This window comes from Nansenia antarctica, assembly GCF_963989245.1.
Source record: "Nansenia antarctica genome assembly, chromosome: 5".
In the NCBI taxonomy this organism is placed as follows: domain Eukaryota; kingdom Metazoa; phylum Chordata; class Actinopteri; order Argentiniformes; family Microstomatidae; genus Nansenia; species Nansenia antarctica.
This window is the reverse complement of record NC_137690.1, coordinates 21,459,523-21,475,710: the sequence shown is the minus strand read 5'-3', so window position 1 is coordinate 21,475,710 and position 16,188 is coordinate 21,459,523. Positions and strand designations below refer to the sequence as shown.

At 47.6% G+C, this 16,188-nt stretch overlaps 1 protein-coding gene across 1 annotated transcript in view; it reads left to right on the top strand.

Annotated features, from left to right (window-relative positions):
* Positions 1 to 9,188: 9,188 nt before the first annotated feature.
* The window catches only part of adgra2 (adhesion G protein-coupled receptor A2), a gene marked incomplete at its 3' end in the record, with an annotated part of 33,944 nt that continues 26,944 nt past the window's right edge, over positions 9,189 to 16,188 (top strand). Inside the window, exon 1 of the mRNA XM_080531282.1 lies at positions 9,189 to 9,455. Coding sequence (XP_080387408.1) covers positions 9,214 to 9,455 — 242 coding nt within the window. The 5' untranslated portion in view covers positions 9,189 to 9,213. The remainder of the gene's footprint in view (positions 9,456 to 16,188) is intronic.

Genomic DNA, 16,188 nt, shown 5'->3' with positions numbered 1-16,188 from the left:
CAGCCTGAGCTAAGTCCTATGCTTGGTCATAGCTATATAGATTTCATAAAGACGGTACAGCAAACAGTATATGTACATACATCTACTGATGCCTCTGGACACATCTTCAGTGATGTTCCTGGAATCATCGGGCGTTTCGGGTCTTTCAACATCATACACCCTCCTCCAGGTGACCCAGCTGGGGCTGATCAGACCCCAGCTTGTGTCCAGATGGCTAACTAGCTACCATGACTCCATGGCTCTCCTCTTTTGAGCCACAGCCATCTAGAGGCTCTCTCTGCTGCATTGGTGGTACTGCGGATGGCTCTCCTCTTTCTCTCTCCATCGATGCCCAAACTGCTGAAGGCTCTGGCCAAGGAACGGGCTGCAAATCCTCTGCAACCAACCTCTACTGGGAAACACCTCGCTCTCCAACCAGCCTGCTGGCAGTCACTGACCAGTCCCGCGTACTTGGAGAGCTTCCTCTCAATGGCTTCTTCCAAGCGGTCTTCCCACGGGACTGTCAGTTCCAGCAGCACTGCTTGCCTGGTGGACTCAGACAAGAGAACAATGTCTGGTCGCAGGGTGGTGACTACAATGTGGCTGGGGAACTTCAGCTGATGTTCAAGGTCAACCAACAGCTGCCAGTCTCTTGCAGAGGTCAAGATGCCTGCAAATGTTTTCCTGGCAGGGGTTGGCTGCTCCCCAGCTCTGACAAAAGCGATGGTTTTCTTGGAGGGTCGGAACTGCTTTGCCCACACAAGTCCTGCGCTGATGGCTTCAGCAATGGTCTTCAGGACTTGGTCATGCCTCCACCTGTACCGTCCATCTCCAAGGGCCCTTGTACAGCAGCTGAGGATGTGTTCCAGGGTTCCTCGCTTGGAACACAGTTGGCATGCTGGTGTCTCTGCTATGCCCCATGTGTGCAGATTTGACGGGCTTGGAAGCACATCATAGACTGCCTGGATGAGGAATTTGATGCGGTGAGGCTCGGCTTTCCAAAGCTCAGCCCAGGTCACCTTCCTCTCAATCGCATTCTCCCATCTCGTCCAAGCTCCCTGTTGCTTCATTCCCACTGCCTTGCAGGTTCTTGTCTCCTCCACTGCTGCTCTCACCTCCTCCTGAACAAGGCGGCGCTTTTCCTTCCCCCTGGTGTTCATTTGGGGAGTTGGAAAGGATCCAAGGCCAGCTCGACCTCGTGTGACCACTCCCACCAAGCTCCTGTGACGCAGCCTCGCCTCTGCCTCTTGAATCCTGGCTGAATCCTGGCATCCCAGACGGAGCGGTGGAGCAAGATGGCTTCACCATGGTCCGAGCGGATAGAACCAGGAACAGCGGTAAGAACAAAGGAGGCGGGATCGCTGTGTTTGTTAATTCCAAGTGGTGCAAGCCAGGCCATATCACAATCAAAGAGCAAGTCTGCACTCCAGACATAGAACTGTTGGCGCTAGGTTTGAGGCCAGATCTCTGTCCGAGAGAGTTCTCCCATGTTGTGGCAGTGACTGTTTACATTCCCCCAAGCGCGGCCCCAGCGCGCGCAAATGACGTCATCCATTCCTGCATCGCGGGGATACAGACTGCACACCCAAACGCATTTGTCATTGTGAATGGGGACTTCAACCACGTAAATATGGAAAAGACATTGACGGATTTTACCCAGTATGTCACATGTAAAACAAGGGAGAACAAAATACTAGACAAACTATATGCCAATGTGAAGGGAGCTTACACATCCACTGCCCTCCCGCCACTAGGGGCATCCGATCACAACATGGTCTGGATGGAACCAACATACACCCCTATCATAAAAAGGCTGCCTATCACCACCAGGACTGTCCAGCAATGGTCAGAAGACGTGGAGGAGGAGCTGAGGGCGTGTTTTGAAACAACCGACTGGGGGATGTTCCAGAGAGTCCACGGGGAGGACATAGATGGTCTGCTAGACTGTGTCACAGACTATATCAAGTTCTGCGAGGAGAGCATCGTCCCCATTAAAAAGGTACGGTGCTTTCCTAACAACAAGCCGTGGATAAATGGGAACATCAAGAACCTTCTGAAAAGGAAGAGGAGGCTGTTTAAGGCAGGGGACACTGAGGGAGCCAGGGCCGCTCAGAAGGAGGTGAAGAAGGAGCTGAGAGCAGCCAAAGAGGAATACAGGAGGAAATTGGAGGGCGGGCTAGTGGCCCACAGCTCCAAGGAGGTGTGGAAGGGTTTCAAGAAGAGCACGGGCCACAAGCAGCCACATACTGTGGTGGAGGGGACCCGAGAGCAGGCGGATGACCTGAACTGCTTCTTTAACAGGTTTGACCAACCATCCCCCTGTCACCCCCCACAGCCCCCGACCCTCTCCTCCCCTCTCCAATGTACCGCACCCCTGGCAACAGTAGCCCCCACTCCCCCTGACCCCCTCACACCCCAGCAGCAATTGCCTCCCCTTACCAACACCAGGAGCCAGGGAGCATGCTTCACACCTGGAGACACCTGTACTCACAGCTTTATAACATCTGAGCAGGTGAGAAGGCAGCTCTCCAGGGTGAATGTGAACAAGTCCAGAGGTCCAGACAACATCAACCCCAGGGTTCTGAAGGTGTGTGCTGGAGAGCTGGCGGACACATTCCAACATCTCTTCAGTCTATCTCTAAGACTGAGGAGGGTGCCACAGCTCTGGAAGACCTCTTGCATCGTCCCAGTGCCAAAGAAGGGACGGCCCAGCACCCCAAACGACTACAGACCTGTCGCCCTGACACCACAGGTCATGAAGATCCTGGAGAGGCTAGTGCTGCAACACCTTAAGCCCCAGGTGAAGGACTTCCTGGACCCCCGGCAGTTTGCATACCAGGAGAGCATTGGGGTGGAGGATGCCATCATTTACATGCTGCACAGGGCCTACACACACCTGGAGAGGCCACAGAGCATGGTGAGGACCATGTTCTTCGACTTCTCCAGTGCATTTAACACTATCAAGCCATCACTGCTGGCTGACAAACTAGCAGTGATGTGTGTGGAGGACTCCCTGACGGCTTGGATCCACAACTACCTCACAGACAGACGTCAGTATGTGAGACTGCAGGGCTGTCAGTCTGAGGTGGTGGTGTGCAACACCGGTGCCCCCCAGGGAACTGTTCTGTCACCCTTTCTCTTCACCCTCTATACCTCCGACTTCCTGTTTAGCTCCGACCAGTGCCACCTGCAGAAGTTTTCTGATGACTCCTCTATCGTCGGTTACATCACAGACGACAGGGATGAGGAGTACAGGGCCCTGGTGGAGAGCTTTGTGCAGTGGTGCGACACCAACTACCTTTTGCTTAACACCAGCAAAACAAAGGAGTTGGTGGTGGATTTTAGGAGGAAGAGAAGGACCCCAGCCCCCATCACCATCAAGGCGGTGGAAGTCGAGAGGGTGAACTCCTACAGGTACCTGGGAGTACAAATTAATAACAAACTGGACTGGACTGACAACACCGAGGCTCTTCTCAGGAAAGGGCAGAGCAGACTGTTTTTCCTGAGAAGGCTGAGGTCTTTCGGTGTCTGCAACAAGCTGCTGCGAATGTTTTATCAGTCGGTGGTTGCCAGCGTTCTGTTCTTCGCCGTGGCCTGCTGGGGTGGAAACATCTGTGCCAGGGATGCTGCGAAGCTAAACAAACTGGTGAAGAAGGCCAGCTCTGTGGTGGGGACCGGGCTGGACAGCCTAGAGGTGGTGGCAGAACAGAGGATGGGGAAAAAACTGGCGGCCATGCTGGCCAATCCCTCCCACCCGATGTACTGCGAGCTGGCGGGGATGAGGAGCAAGTTCAGCCACAGATTTGTTCTCCCCCGTCAAAGTACAAAAAGATTTGGACAGTCCTTTGTTCCAGCTGCACTCCGACTCTACAACCAGGCCCTGCAGGGTGGGGGAGACCTGGAGCTGGAACTTTGGAACTTGGAACTTTTTACTTATTGAGCCTGCACTGTTTTATGTATTTTATTGAATGTTTTCTGTCTGCCCTAACTAAGCTGTTTGACAACAAAATGTCCCCATTGGGGACAATAAAGGTTTTCAATCAATCAAAAACAGCTTCCTCTGCCCTCCACTTCCTGCCAGTCCTCACTTGGATCCCTGCATTAGCCACCTTCGGATCACTTGAGTCCCTGTACTGAACCACTTCTCTGGCTCTTGTCACCTTGAATTCCTCCTCCAAGGATTTGAAGGGCAGTTGCAGTTTGTTGGTGTTCCCATAGAGTGCGGTGCTGCTCAAACTCCTTGGTAATCCAAGCCATCTCCGGAGGTGGTTGCTGACCCTCCTCTCTAAGGTCTCCACTGTTGAGATAGGGACCGCATAGACAAGGAGGGGCCACAGGATCCTGGGAAGAATGCCATGTTGGTAAACCCAGGCTTTAAACGTCCCGGGTAGGCCTGACTTGTCCACGGATTTCAGCCAGCCATCCAACTCAGTGCAGGTCGACTGGATGGATATTGTGTCTCTCAGAGAGCAGTCAAAAACCTTGCCCAAGCTCTTGACTGGCTTCTCTGTGATAGTTGGGATGGCTGTGCCTGTGATGGTAAACCAGAACTTGTCCTCCACTTTCCCTTTCCTCAGCACCATCGATCTTGATTTGGCGGGTTTGAAACGCATCCGGGCCCACTCCACTAGCTTTTCGAGTCCCTTCAGAATCCACCGGCAGCCTGGGACTGATTCTGTCGTGACTGTGAGGTCATCCATGAATGCCCTGATGGGTGGTTGCCGTTGTCCGGAATTCGTTCGGGGCCCTCTGCACTCTGGCTCAGCAGACTTGGTGAGCATGTTCATGGCTAGGGAGAACAGTGTCACAGAGATAGTGCACCCTGTGATGATACCGATCTCCACCTTGTGCCAACTGGATGTTATTGCTCCTGAAGAGACCCTCAACCTGAAATTGCTGTAGTAATCAGCGATGAGGTCTCTACACCTGCTGGGGACATGATGCTTCGTCAAGGTGAACTGAACCAGCTTGTGTGGAATGGAGCCGATTGCATTTGCCAGGTCAAGCCACAACACTGAAAGGTTGCCTTTGTTCTCTCGGGCCTCCCGAATGAGCTGTGTCACCACGCCGGTATGCTCCAGACAACCTGGCATTCCTGACACACCGCCCTTCTGGACGGATGTATCGATGTAGGTGTTCTTTGCCAGGTAGGTACACAGCCGTCTGGAAACAGTGCTGAAGAAAACCTTTGCCTCAACACACAGCAGGGAGATGATGTGGAACTGGTCTAGCTGAGTGGAGTTTTCCTCCTTCGGGATCCAAACCCCTTCAGCCCTTCAGCCACTCTCCATTGTTCAGGTATCCTCCCCCTCACAGGATTTTCCACAGACGCAGCAGGAGTTTGGGACAGTTCTTTTACACTTTGTATGAAGTGCCACTCGGTCCTGGAGCAGAGCTTGCCCTTGCTTTGCGGACAACCTCCCTGACTTCCTTCAGCTGCAGCTCCGACATGTCGAATTGCTCTTCCGGTTCAGGGGGTCTATGAGGATGTTGCACTCTCCCAACTCCTGCTCTCTTGCGGGATCGCTGTACGTCTGCTTCAGATGATGGTCTATCTCTTCCTGCGAGGAGGCCAGTTTGCCACTGCGCTTCTGCCCGAGCAAATCCTTCATGAACTTGAAGGGGTTGGCTATGAATGCAGCACGTTTACGTGCCCTCTCACGCCGCCGCCTCCGATGCCACTCAGCCCGGCGGAGAATCCTGATGTTTTTCTGTAGGATGCACATTAGCTGGGCCAGGCCAGTGCGTTCCTCCTCTCCTGCCACCTTGTACTGGGACTTCAGCACTTTCATCTCCTGCCTGATGTTATGGATCTTTGCAGCTCTTTGGTTCTTTACGTAAGATGTTCCGGAGCTTTTCTTCTCCTCCACGCCGAACCGTTCAGCTGCAATGCTGACAATGATTGTTGTCATCGCCTGTAGCTTCCTGTCAGCCTCGCCCTTCACCGTTACCTCCAGAATTTGGTCGACATCGTCATCGAACTGCTTCCACAGTGAAGTCATGCTAGCTGCTGGCCATTTGATCCGCCTCAGGTCGGACTTGATGCTCGAGGGGTTAGACTGCAACACTTGGAGGTTCTGGGCACTATGGGGTGACTCCGGGCCTGGCACCTCCTGCGTCTCACCAGGTTGAACACCTGTGCGTTGTGTTGCTTCTACTCCTAACGGGCATTTCATCCTCGCTCGGTGGATCTTTAAGCCATGGATGTTCTTGCAGATTTTACCGCATGTACACTGCTTGCTCATAGTCGTTTGTCCATTATCTAAGTCTGTTGCCGTTGTGTCCGTCCGACTGGGGTGCTCATCCTCCCCCCCTCTCGGGCACCCCTGGGGGTATTTTTCCATTAAGTTCATCGTAGCTTTTTTGGGGTCCTCCTCTCAGAGGACACAGATTGGGTTGCCAGCCCGTTCTGCCCCCGGTCGCCGTCTCTCCGAGCTGTCACTGACTCTCCAGTAGTCACCACACTCTTCATGGTTGTCATCCAGTCTTTCCTGGCTGTCACTGATAACTCAGGGGGTTCGCTATGTACATACATCTACTGATGCCTCTGGACACATCTTCAGTGATGTTCCTGGAATCATCGGGCGTTTCGGGTCTTTCAACATCATACACCCTCCTCCAGGTGACCCAGCTGGGGCTGATCAGACCCCAGCTTGTGTCCAGATGGCTAACTAGCTACCATGACTCCATGGCTCTCCTCTTTTGAGCCACAGCCATCTAGAGGCTCTCTCTGCTGCATTGGTGGTACTGCGGATGGCTCTCCTCTTTCTCTCTCCATCGATGCCCAAACTGCTGAAGGCTCTGGCCAAGGAACGGGCTGCAAATCCTCTGCAACCAACCTCTACTGGGAAACACCTCGCTCTCCAACCAGCCTGCTGGCAGTCACTGACCAGTCCCGCGTACTTGGAGAGCTTCCTCTCAAAGGCTTCTTCCAAGCGGTCTTCCCACGGGACTGTCAGTTCCAGCAGCACTGCTTGCCTGGTGGACTCAGACAAGAGAACAATGTCTGGTCGCAGGGTGGTGACTACAATGTGGCTGGGGTATAGAGTAGACTATCTATGTGATGGGTAAGACATGATGATATTGTTAGCTAGTAGTTAAAAACACAGGGTCTTGGCAGTAGCAGTATTCTTATTAACGCCAGTAGACTCTTCGTTAACTCCATGAAAACACCAAACAAAACAGCCACAAAGAGAAAAAAGGAACAGCAGTTTGCAATAAAGGCAAAGTTCATTTAAATTGTTTGGGGATTTCAGTAGCAGATATTCACCCATGTAAACCTCTGATCAAAATAGACAACCGCTGCAACAGGTCAAAGTCTTTGTAGAGCAGCTGAGCCATATATATAAAGACTGATCTGAACTATTCCTCTGCAGCTTTTGATTTCAATCACCATGGTTGCACTAGGAAGAGTGAGATGTAGTCTTGATGTTGTGCTCTTACAAAATGTTTTCTAAAGCTAAAAATTATTTCAGTAAAACATTTTAAGAGAAATGCCCATCTGTATCATCTATCTACAAGAAATTCTCAGGAGTTCCACTGACTCTTTTTTGCTCAAAACCAATGTGTGCAAAAGCCAAGACCTTTTCCAGTCTTCTATAACCTGGTCGCACGCGAGACCATGGTTGGAATGAAATCTATGGGAAATAAAAACGGGTCCTAGTGCCCAAAGCGTGGTCAGTGGAAGTTTGATTATGGTCAACTGCTTTTGAATTAATCTAGACTAATCCATGGAAGTTAATCTATGAGCAAGACTGACAAGAACATGCACGCCAATTCTGTCCTGCACAGAATCAAATTATACATGACATTACATTACATTTTGGGCATGTAGCAGATGCCTTTATCCAAAACGACTTACAACAAATACATTTTGACTAAGTAAGTGAATCATCTATCCACCAGTCATAGCAGGAGAAAGTAATCTATGCTCAGGCCTGGGGCCATTGGCAGTCCTTGTCATGCTAGAAGATTATGAATATATTCTGTAGTCAGATAAAGGGTGTAACTAAATTTGGGTAATAGTACACTAATATGATTTTATATTATGGATACCTGATAATTGACAGGGATAGTCCTACCATTACTGTAGGTTACTTTTAATGACACAGGGTTGTATTTAGGACACAACTAGCACCTACTTGTGAGATGCTGTCTTTAGGACACAATTATTTTGATAATATTTAAATAATAGTACTAGTACGACTTTTTGTCATTGATAATGTGGCCTATTAATATTACAGTATATTTCATTTATTACAAACATTCCTTTGACACATCGCCTTAGGCATAGGCCTAGGCCTACATAATATGTAGTATGAATGTATTTAGAAACCTCAGCTATACCCCCTATTCAATAATTTCCTTGCAGACCGGTGAGTGTCTATGGGGTGAGATTCTAGCAACCAAGTGAATTTTCCAAAGAAATATCTGCACTAGGACCCTGCGGATTAGCGCGTATCCGGCGACGGAATGCGCGCACTTGGGGTAGTAACTGAATTTGAGTGTGACAGAGTGGCAAGCAAAACCGCTAGATTTTGGGAATTACAGAGGAACCGATCAGGACCCGCTCTATCGTTTTCCAAATTAATACATTTACTTTTGGATAACTTTGATTCAATTTACATCCGGAAAACTTAAGGAGAATCCCGAAATGAAAAACGACAAACTTTTTGAATGTCCTGATGACATCGTGACAAACCAATTTCCTAATTAGTTAATCAAACTAAAACATTTGATGACAGTAGACCGCATCTGTTGAATTTGGGATCTGTAAACTATTGGAATAACAGATTTAAAAAAGATAACGATAATCACATTTTATTTAAGTGACACTCCAATCCCATTGAAGGAGTGCGCGGAGATAAAACTGAAAGGACAAACTTCATCTTCAATCATCAGCTTTGAAGTAGGCTAGAACTCCAAATATGTAAACGGCAACTCCAGTGGAATACGTTTTACCGGGATCTTTCAAGGATGATTGTCACAACTGCAGTAGAGTGTGCGCGCACTAGATTGCCATGACATAACGGGACGCTATAATATAGGGGGTGCCAAATATTGGGAATGCCTTACAACCAAGTTGGTGCATAATTGAATTGGAACTAAATAAACGACATTTGTAAATTGTCACACATTTGGAAAAGTATTTTTGTAATTGTATGTCATCACCCCACATTCATTGTGGAGAAATGGGATGACAGGGGGCAGCTGAGGTGAGACTTGATAAGGACAATGTTTGTGCCCGGCGTTGGCATCCCGCTCCTGGGGTGTCTGTTGCTGATGCTGGCCTTGCTGTCTGCCTCTGAGTCGAGGCTCACTCAGGCTTGCCCTGGGCTCATCACCAGCGGCTGCAGCTGCACAGATGAACGCTCTAAAGCCCATACTTCGGCCGTTCGGAAAAGAGTCGCCTGCAGTAACGAAGACCTTTCTGAAACTCCAGATGCCAGCCTGCTCCCAAATCGGACCGTTACTTTGTGAGTAATACTACATGTTTTACATAATGTGGTTCTTACTCCTTCATGTTACAGCATGGCCTAAGCTATGCCTAAGGCGTCGCATGTGCAGTCTGCATATAACTTCGTGTAGGCCTACGGAATTAACTTGATAATGTTTCGAAAAACGTTTTGGCGTTATTGATCAAAGCACTGGTGTCTTTATTTATCATGGGAAAGGAAGGGGGATCGGTCATGTCGCAGAGACCATGCATCAGTGTACTATCCCTAGAGTAATAATAATTCTGGCTACATTGGATGACAGATGGGTCAAAGAGCAAACATTCAAATGGGTTATTAGGGAATCATAATGCATCTCTAGTAGAGATGGGGGAGATTAACTGGTGGCACATTGCATGTAGTGTTATAAATGAACTATGAATTGAGTATAACATAAAGCAAATATCCACTGTTAGTAGTTCATTCTTGTGTGAAAATGTGTTGGTTGTATGCCTTACAGTACATTCCCAGCACTAACTTTGTAGCCTCCGTTCTGAATATATATATATATATATATATATATATATATATATATATATATATATATATATATATACGTACTGTGTACTCGTTATGAATCAGTGCAATGCTATATTTGGCTTGTGAAAGCCAGAGATTTACAGCCTGGCATAGTAACAATCTCAGAGTTAGTAGTTTCTCTGAGAAGCCCAGTGTTGAGAGCCTGGTCCAGATTGGAGTTGATCCTGATGCCAGACTCTGTGAAGTGAAACCGTCATCTGGCCCTACCTCTTTGTCACAGCTCTGTCACTTTAAATCTGCATCTGACCCTAGGAAACACACTGGGGTTCACTGGCCCCCTCCTCACTGCCCCCTCCTTTCTACCCACACCCCACACCCCCCACAATCCAGCTGACTTGGCCTTGCTAAACTAGGATAAACAGAAACACATTTTTACTCTTTTTATCCTCCCTTTCTGTGCTTTAATGGCGGCTTGGCTCCTTCCTTTAATACCATAACATCCCAGCAGTCTCAAGCAGCCGCTTCACAATCGCCTTCTGTTCAGGAAGGAAGGGTGACCGTTCTCCAACCCAGGGTGAGAGCTAGCACTGGTGTCTAACTCCTCAATCAATCCGTCCAGTACCATTTTTAGTCTGACAAACTATTATTGTTAGGCCGATGATGTGAATTGTTATGATGGGTGCTCATTCACCAATACGTTGAGGGAAATGTAGTTGTAGGGGAGCTTCTAAGTGTTGTGACAGATTTAAGAGTTGTGGCAGATGTGTGTGGATGTTTTCCTCCAGTGTAATTGCTGATTTTGGTCAATTATCAACTCGTTGTTACCGTCTCCAGTCACTTGTGTTTATGTCATTGCTCATGGTAGCCTAAAAGATTCTTAAACTAACTGTGGCTTCACCAGCTGCTCATGAGAAGACGTAGACAGTCATAGCTTACTGTACATGCTCTCCTACAGCACCCCCTCTCTGTTCTATTAACATTACAGGAATGTCTCTCCATTGTTATTTAGAATACAGACATTTGAGACATGGTATGATAGAACATGAACAACAATAGCTGATAACCATTACTCCATTCCTCCTCAAACACAAACACACTTTTGCTGATTGAGCTATTTGCCCTAAGACCCTTCTTCTTCTTCTTCAACATCCCGCAATGCTCCTCTCCTCTCTGACCCAGTGGGAGCAGCGCTCGCCTGCACATGGACGCAGTAAAAAGGCAAACTGGCCCATCGGTGCATGCAAAGGAGGCACAGCCAGAGGATTTATGCCCAAGGGAGCTGAAGGCGGCCAGCGGTCCATTTATAGGGCCTTGTGTTTCTGCTTAATAAAGGCAGGATAAACATCTGGGGAACACATTTTCTGCAAACCAGAGGAAAGATTAAAAAATAGCCTGGGTGGCAGTGGTGGAGGTGATTGAAGATAATCTTGCATCGACGCACCTACTAATTTCACTTTATTTGTTTTCCTATACACATGTTTAGCATACGGTGACACGTTTACAAGGCTGTGTTGTTCTAGGGGCAAACAATTCCATCCCACACCCCTGTGAAAAGCCAATCCTTACCATTGTGTACTGGTATACCATGTGCCTGGTAAGGTGATTTGCCAGCAATTTCAATGAATTGCTCTGAACGGTCATGCTCTCATCCGTGCTCATGACATTAGCTCCAGATGTGGAATGTGAGAAGTTGTGTTGATATTCCTGTTATTCCTGACATTCCTCCGTCTGTCCAGAGACTCCAGACTTTATCCCAGGTGCAGTCGGGGGGCTCAGCCTGCGCTGCCTCATCCCCAACCCCAGATCTGGTGCCCTGTCAACCAGCCCTACTGCCCTCTCTCCTGGGGCAGGTTGGAGGAATGTCCTCCACCACACAAAGGTGGATGGGGCTGGGGGACACCATGCCCAGGGCTTCCGGGACTGACTGCTACGTATAATGCACAACAGCTGGCCCCCATGAACATTCCAGCTGAGGCCCCTCAGCCTCATGGGAAATCCCAACAGGGGTTTGTTTATTAAAAGTATTAGTTGGCTGTTTGTTGTTTCTGTGGACCATAAAGGAACAAACAGTAAGCCTAACATTGTCACCTCCTCCTATGACTCAGTCACCACATCTCGTGATTACCAGTATACCTGGTTGAGTAACACAAAGGCTTTTTTGATTAGTTTGATTGTACAAGATCTATTTCTCCATTAAGGTAAACGATTTTAAACTGCTGTTGCACTTCCTTTAATTTTTCATAAACTTATCAGTCGTTTAGAGTTACACAGTTTTATTCCCTCACCATGAGTTAGTCATCTTTTCCCCCTTCTCCCTCTTTCTCCCGCTTTCTCCCTATCTCTCCCTCTTTCTCCCTCCCTCTCCACCCCTCTATCATGAGTTCATCCACACGCAGTAACTCTCAACCTAAATATTTAGCCGTCTTGGTAGGAAACTGCCATGTCTAAACTCCTTCCAGATGTGGGCCTGCGCGGGGCTGTGTTTAGGGCTAATTACGCACGGCTGTGAAGGCGCGGGATCACTGGGAGAAGAGAGGAGAGGCTGAGTTAGAGGTAGAAGAGAGGAGAAGAGAGGAAGAGGGAGAGGAGAGGACAAGAGGAAAGGAGATGAGGTGATAACAGAAAATAAGAGGAGTGGAGAGGACAAGAGGAGAAGAAGTAGGAGACAAAAGGTAGAGAATAAGAGAGAAAGGGAGAGAGAAGAGAGGCAGAGGGAGAGGAGAGGGAGAGGCTGAGTTTGCAGGCTTGGCAGCCTGTTCAGAGGGATCTGCCCCTAGAGAATCTGTTCCCCAACCTCTGCCTACCAGACCTCAGGCAATAGGGGGAGAGAGGAGAGACTGCACCGAAAGGTTGACTCACTTCCGTAGTGTTGGTCAAATGTACTTTCATGTTGAGTCCACATCCCCTTGTACATTCAGTATTCAGTTACTTTTTACACTTTAAATATCAATTGTTAAACTAACTCTGGTTTCCTTTGTGTGTGTGGGTGTGTGTGTGTGTGTGTGTGTGTGTGTGTGTGTGTGGGTGTGCATGTGTGTGTCTGTGTGTGTGTGTGTGTGTGTGTGTGTGTGTGTGTGTGTGCGCGCGCGCGTGTGCGTGGGTGTGCATGTGTGTGTCTGGGTGTGTGTGTGTGTGTGGGTGTGCATGTGTGTGTCTGGGTGTGTGTGTGTGTGTGTGTGTGTGTGTAGCCTCAAAGTTGGGGACAAAGTAAAGCTTACGGTCTCTAGTTCTGGAGTGTGTGTTTCCAGGTATTGTGCTACAGTGTACATTTATATTGTAATGAGTTGTAATCTCTTGCAGTACTTTTTGAATGGCAGACAGAGAAGCCGAAGAGTTGTGCAAAGTCTCTCTCTCTAACGGTCAACAACACTATAGCACTGACAAAGGGAAAAACAATCTGCAGTCTACGAGACTGGGAGGTTATGACTGGTGGTTTTATATAAAAGTCACAACCTCACCCCTCCTATGCCATTTGTTTTCACTGTGGCCTGTTACTGATGACCGTAGTCAAGCCAGTGCCAACAACCCAAAGGAGTAGGCACAGATGCTAGGGGTGGCGGCACCAGTGTCTGTCCTTGGCCTTCAGCAGCCGCTGTGTGGAATGTGGAGCAGGACCCCCCCCCCCCCCCCCCCCTCAGATCGAACAGCTGCAGAGGAGCTGCTCCCTGCGTGGGCGCACTAGGGCCTGGCCTGCATCTCTCCATACACCACTGTCTGTCCATGGGCTTTAATGGCAGTGTTAATGTCTCTCATTAAACAGACGCACCATGACCTCAGCAGTACAGTGGGGCTGGTATAGTACTTTGGGGAATGGACAGGTAACCAGCAGCTTACCACATATTATTCCAGATGGTGTGGTCGCACTGTATTTAAACAACACTCTTGGTGGAGAAGTAGGAACTCACACATGAAAAAAAGATGATGATACCAGCCATGTGAGTTTCTTGTCATCGATATGTCTCCTAATGAAAGGAGTCACTTCTCTTTTACTTTGTCCCAGTAGATGGTCATACACATTATCTGTTTATTGCCACTTGTCCTCTGTCTCACATTGGCCTCTTGGGGGTGGCCCTCATGGAGATACCACTAGGCTTAGCAGATGTGCCAGGGGTCTGTGTTGGGTCTGTGAGTCAAGATGTGTTGAGACGGGAGTATGTCGATGAAACAGCCCAACAGCCATCTTATCAGCAGGGAGAATTCCAAGGGCTCAGAGTGAGCGCTGGGAGCTCAGGCATTCCTGCAGGGAAGGGGGTTTATTTATGTGGGGAAAGGTGTTGAGAGGAGGGGGAGTGGGCTCTCCTCCACACATGTTAGGTGGGGCACTGGTCAGCAATAAATCAAAAAACAAACAAAGGCCTGACACTGGATACTCCGAGCTCAATGCTCAGCCTCAGCACCTGTTAATGCCACATAACCCCTGGACCCCCTGGCTGCTCTGGTCAAGGTGAAAGACAATGCTTCGAAAAAATAATCCTTATATTTATTATCTACCGTATTTGTCAGTTTGTCCCTCTCTGACGAATACATATTTGACTCATCATCTCAGATCATTGTTGTTCTGAAGACCATGGTTTTGAAACTTGGCAAAAACATAGAGATATGTTGTCATAGCAACACCATACCCCTGAGTGACTTTTTGTTATTATAGTTTTTCCTTTCATACAGCTCTTCTTATCTTACTCCAAAAATCCATGACTCGTTGTTCTCCCCCAGCTCTAATCCCCTAGTCCCTTGTCTCTCTCCCCCTTCCCCATCCTGCACCACATTAATGGCCTCCAGAGTCTCTGCTTTGGACCCATCTACAGTGCAAGAACACAGATGAAGGCGGTGGGTGTCTGCGGGGAGAATGCCTGTGGCCAGAAGTGTGTGTGTATGTGTGTGTGTGTGTGTGTGTGTGTGTGTGTGTGTGTGTGTAGGTGTGTAGGTGTGTGTGTGTGTGTGTGTGTGTGTGAGAGAGAGAGTGAGAGAGTGTGTGTGTGTGTGTGTGTGTGTGTGTGTGTGTGTGTGTGTGTGTGTGTGTGCGTGCGTATGTGTCCGTGTTCATGCTTGTGGGTATGAGACACTGAATAATATTATTATTAATAATTATTGATCTTCTTCAGAATCAAAGTACAATCCACTTCTTTTGTGTTCTTTAGTGACACATAAGTATATCTAGTGATCCTGTACAGTGTCTCTGCTCGTTTGTCACTTATAGAATTATGAAAGTATAATTCGAAATACTGATAAAGAAAATGATTTGTTTGTTCTTGTTTCCAACCAAAATATGGTTATGATTTGATTTATTCACAAGCGATAAATGTGTCAAAAAACGTTTCATCATCTCTAATTACTCAAGCTGAGATCTCTTAGTTCTGCAAACATGTGGTACTATGATAGTTTAATGTCTCACCCTAAATTGGATGTAATTTAGACAAGAAAAACCCTTAAAAAGCAGAGCATTGGATAATTAAGTGAATTAAAATATACGAGAGCCATTTGCATGGTGTCAAATTTTTCAAATTTAACTAATTTTGAGGGAACAATGCCTTTACAGTCACTGGCTACCCACTAATTGGAGCTTTTGGAGTTATGAAACTTGTTGATTGTATTCTACTTTACTGAGAGCTAGTGCCACTCCCACTCAAACATGCATGCTTATCTTTCCAAACCTCATCGCATCAAACTAGCCAAGTCTTTCTCCCTGACTAACCAAACAACATTGTTTTGATTGTTATTTGGGTCAAAATGATTTTGGCTTATCATCATAAAAGCAAAAAAACTTTCCCATCAGTCTTTGCCTTGGAACAGACAACAGAGCTTGGTTATGAGACAGAACAATGAGACAATGTAAGTCAGGCATGGACCACATTCCACTGGTTTGAAAAGCCTAGATTCAGTAAATTGCCTCATTAAAACGTATACACTTAAGGGAGCATTTAAGTTGCTCACTTAATTGTTGTTCAAAGAGGCAATCTGGGATTCAATCAACAACAAAACGGCCTCCCTGCCACTTTCTTTGGTAAACACCTGAGGGATAGGGTTGGAGAAATGTACTACTCTCAGTTCATAGACAGAGCTATGGATGCAATGACAGACTTCAATGAGATAAAAATGATAGTTTTAACTATGTTTTTAATGTTTTAAATGTTTATTTACAATTACATTATTTACAAACAATGAAATGAAACAAGCTTATAGTTCAGATGGGGTAAGAGCTGAATTCTTCACTAATGAATGGTTATATATTATTAAT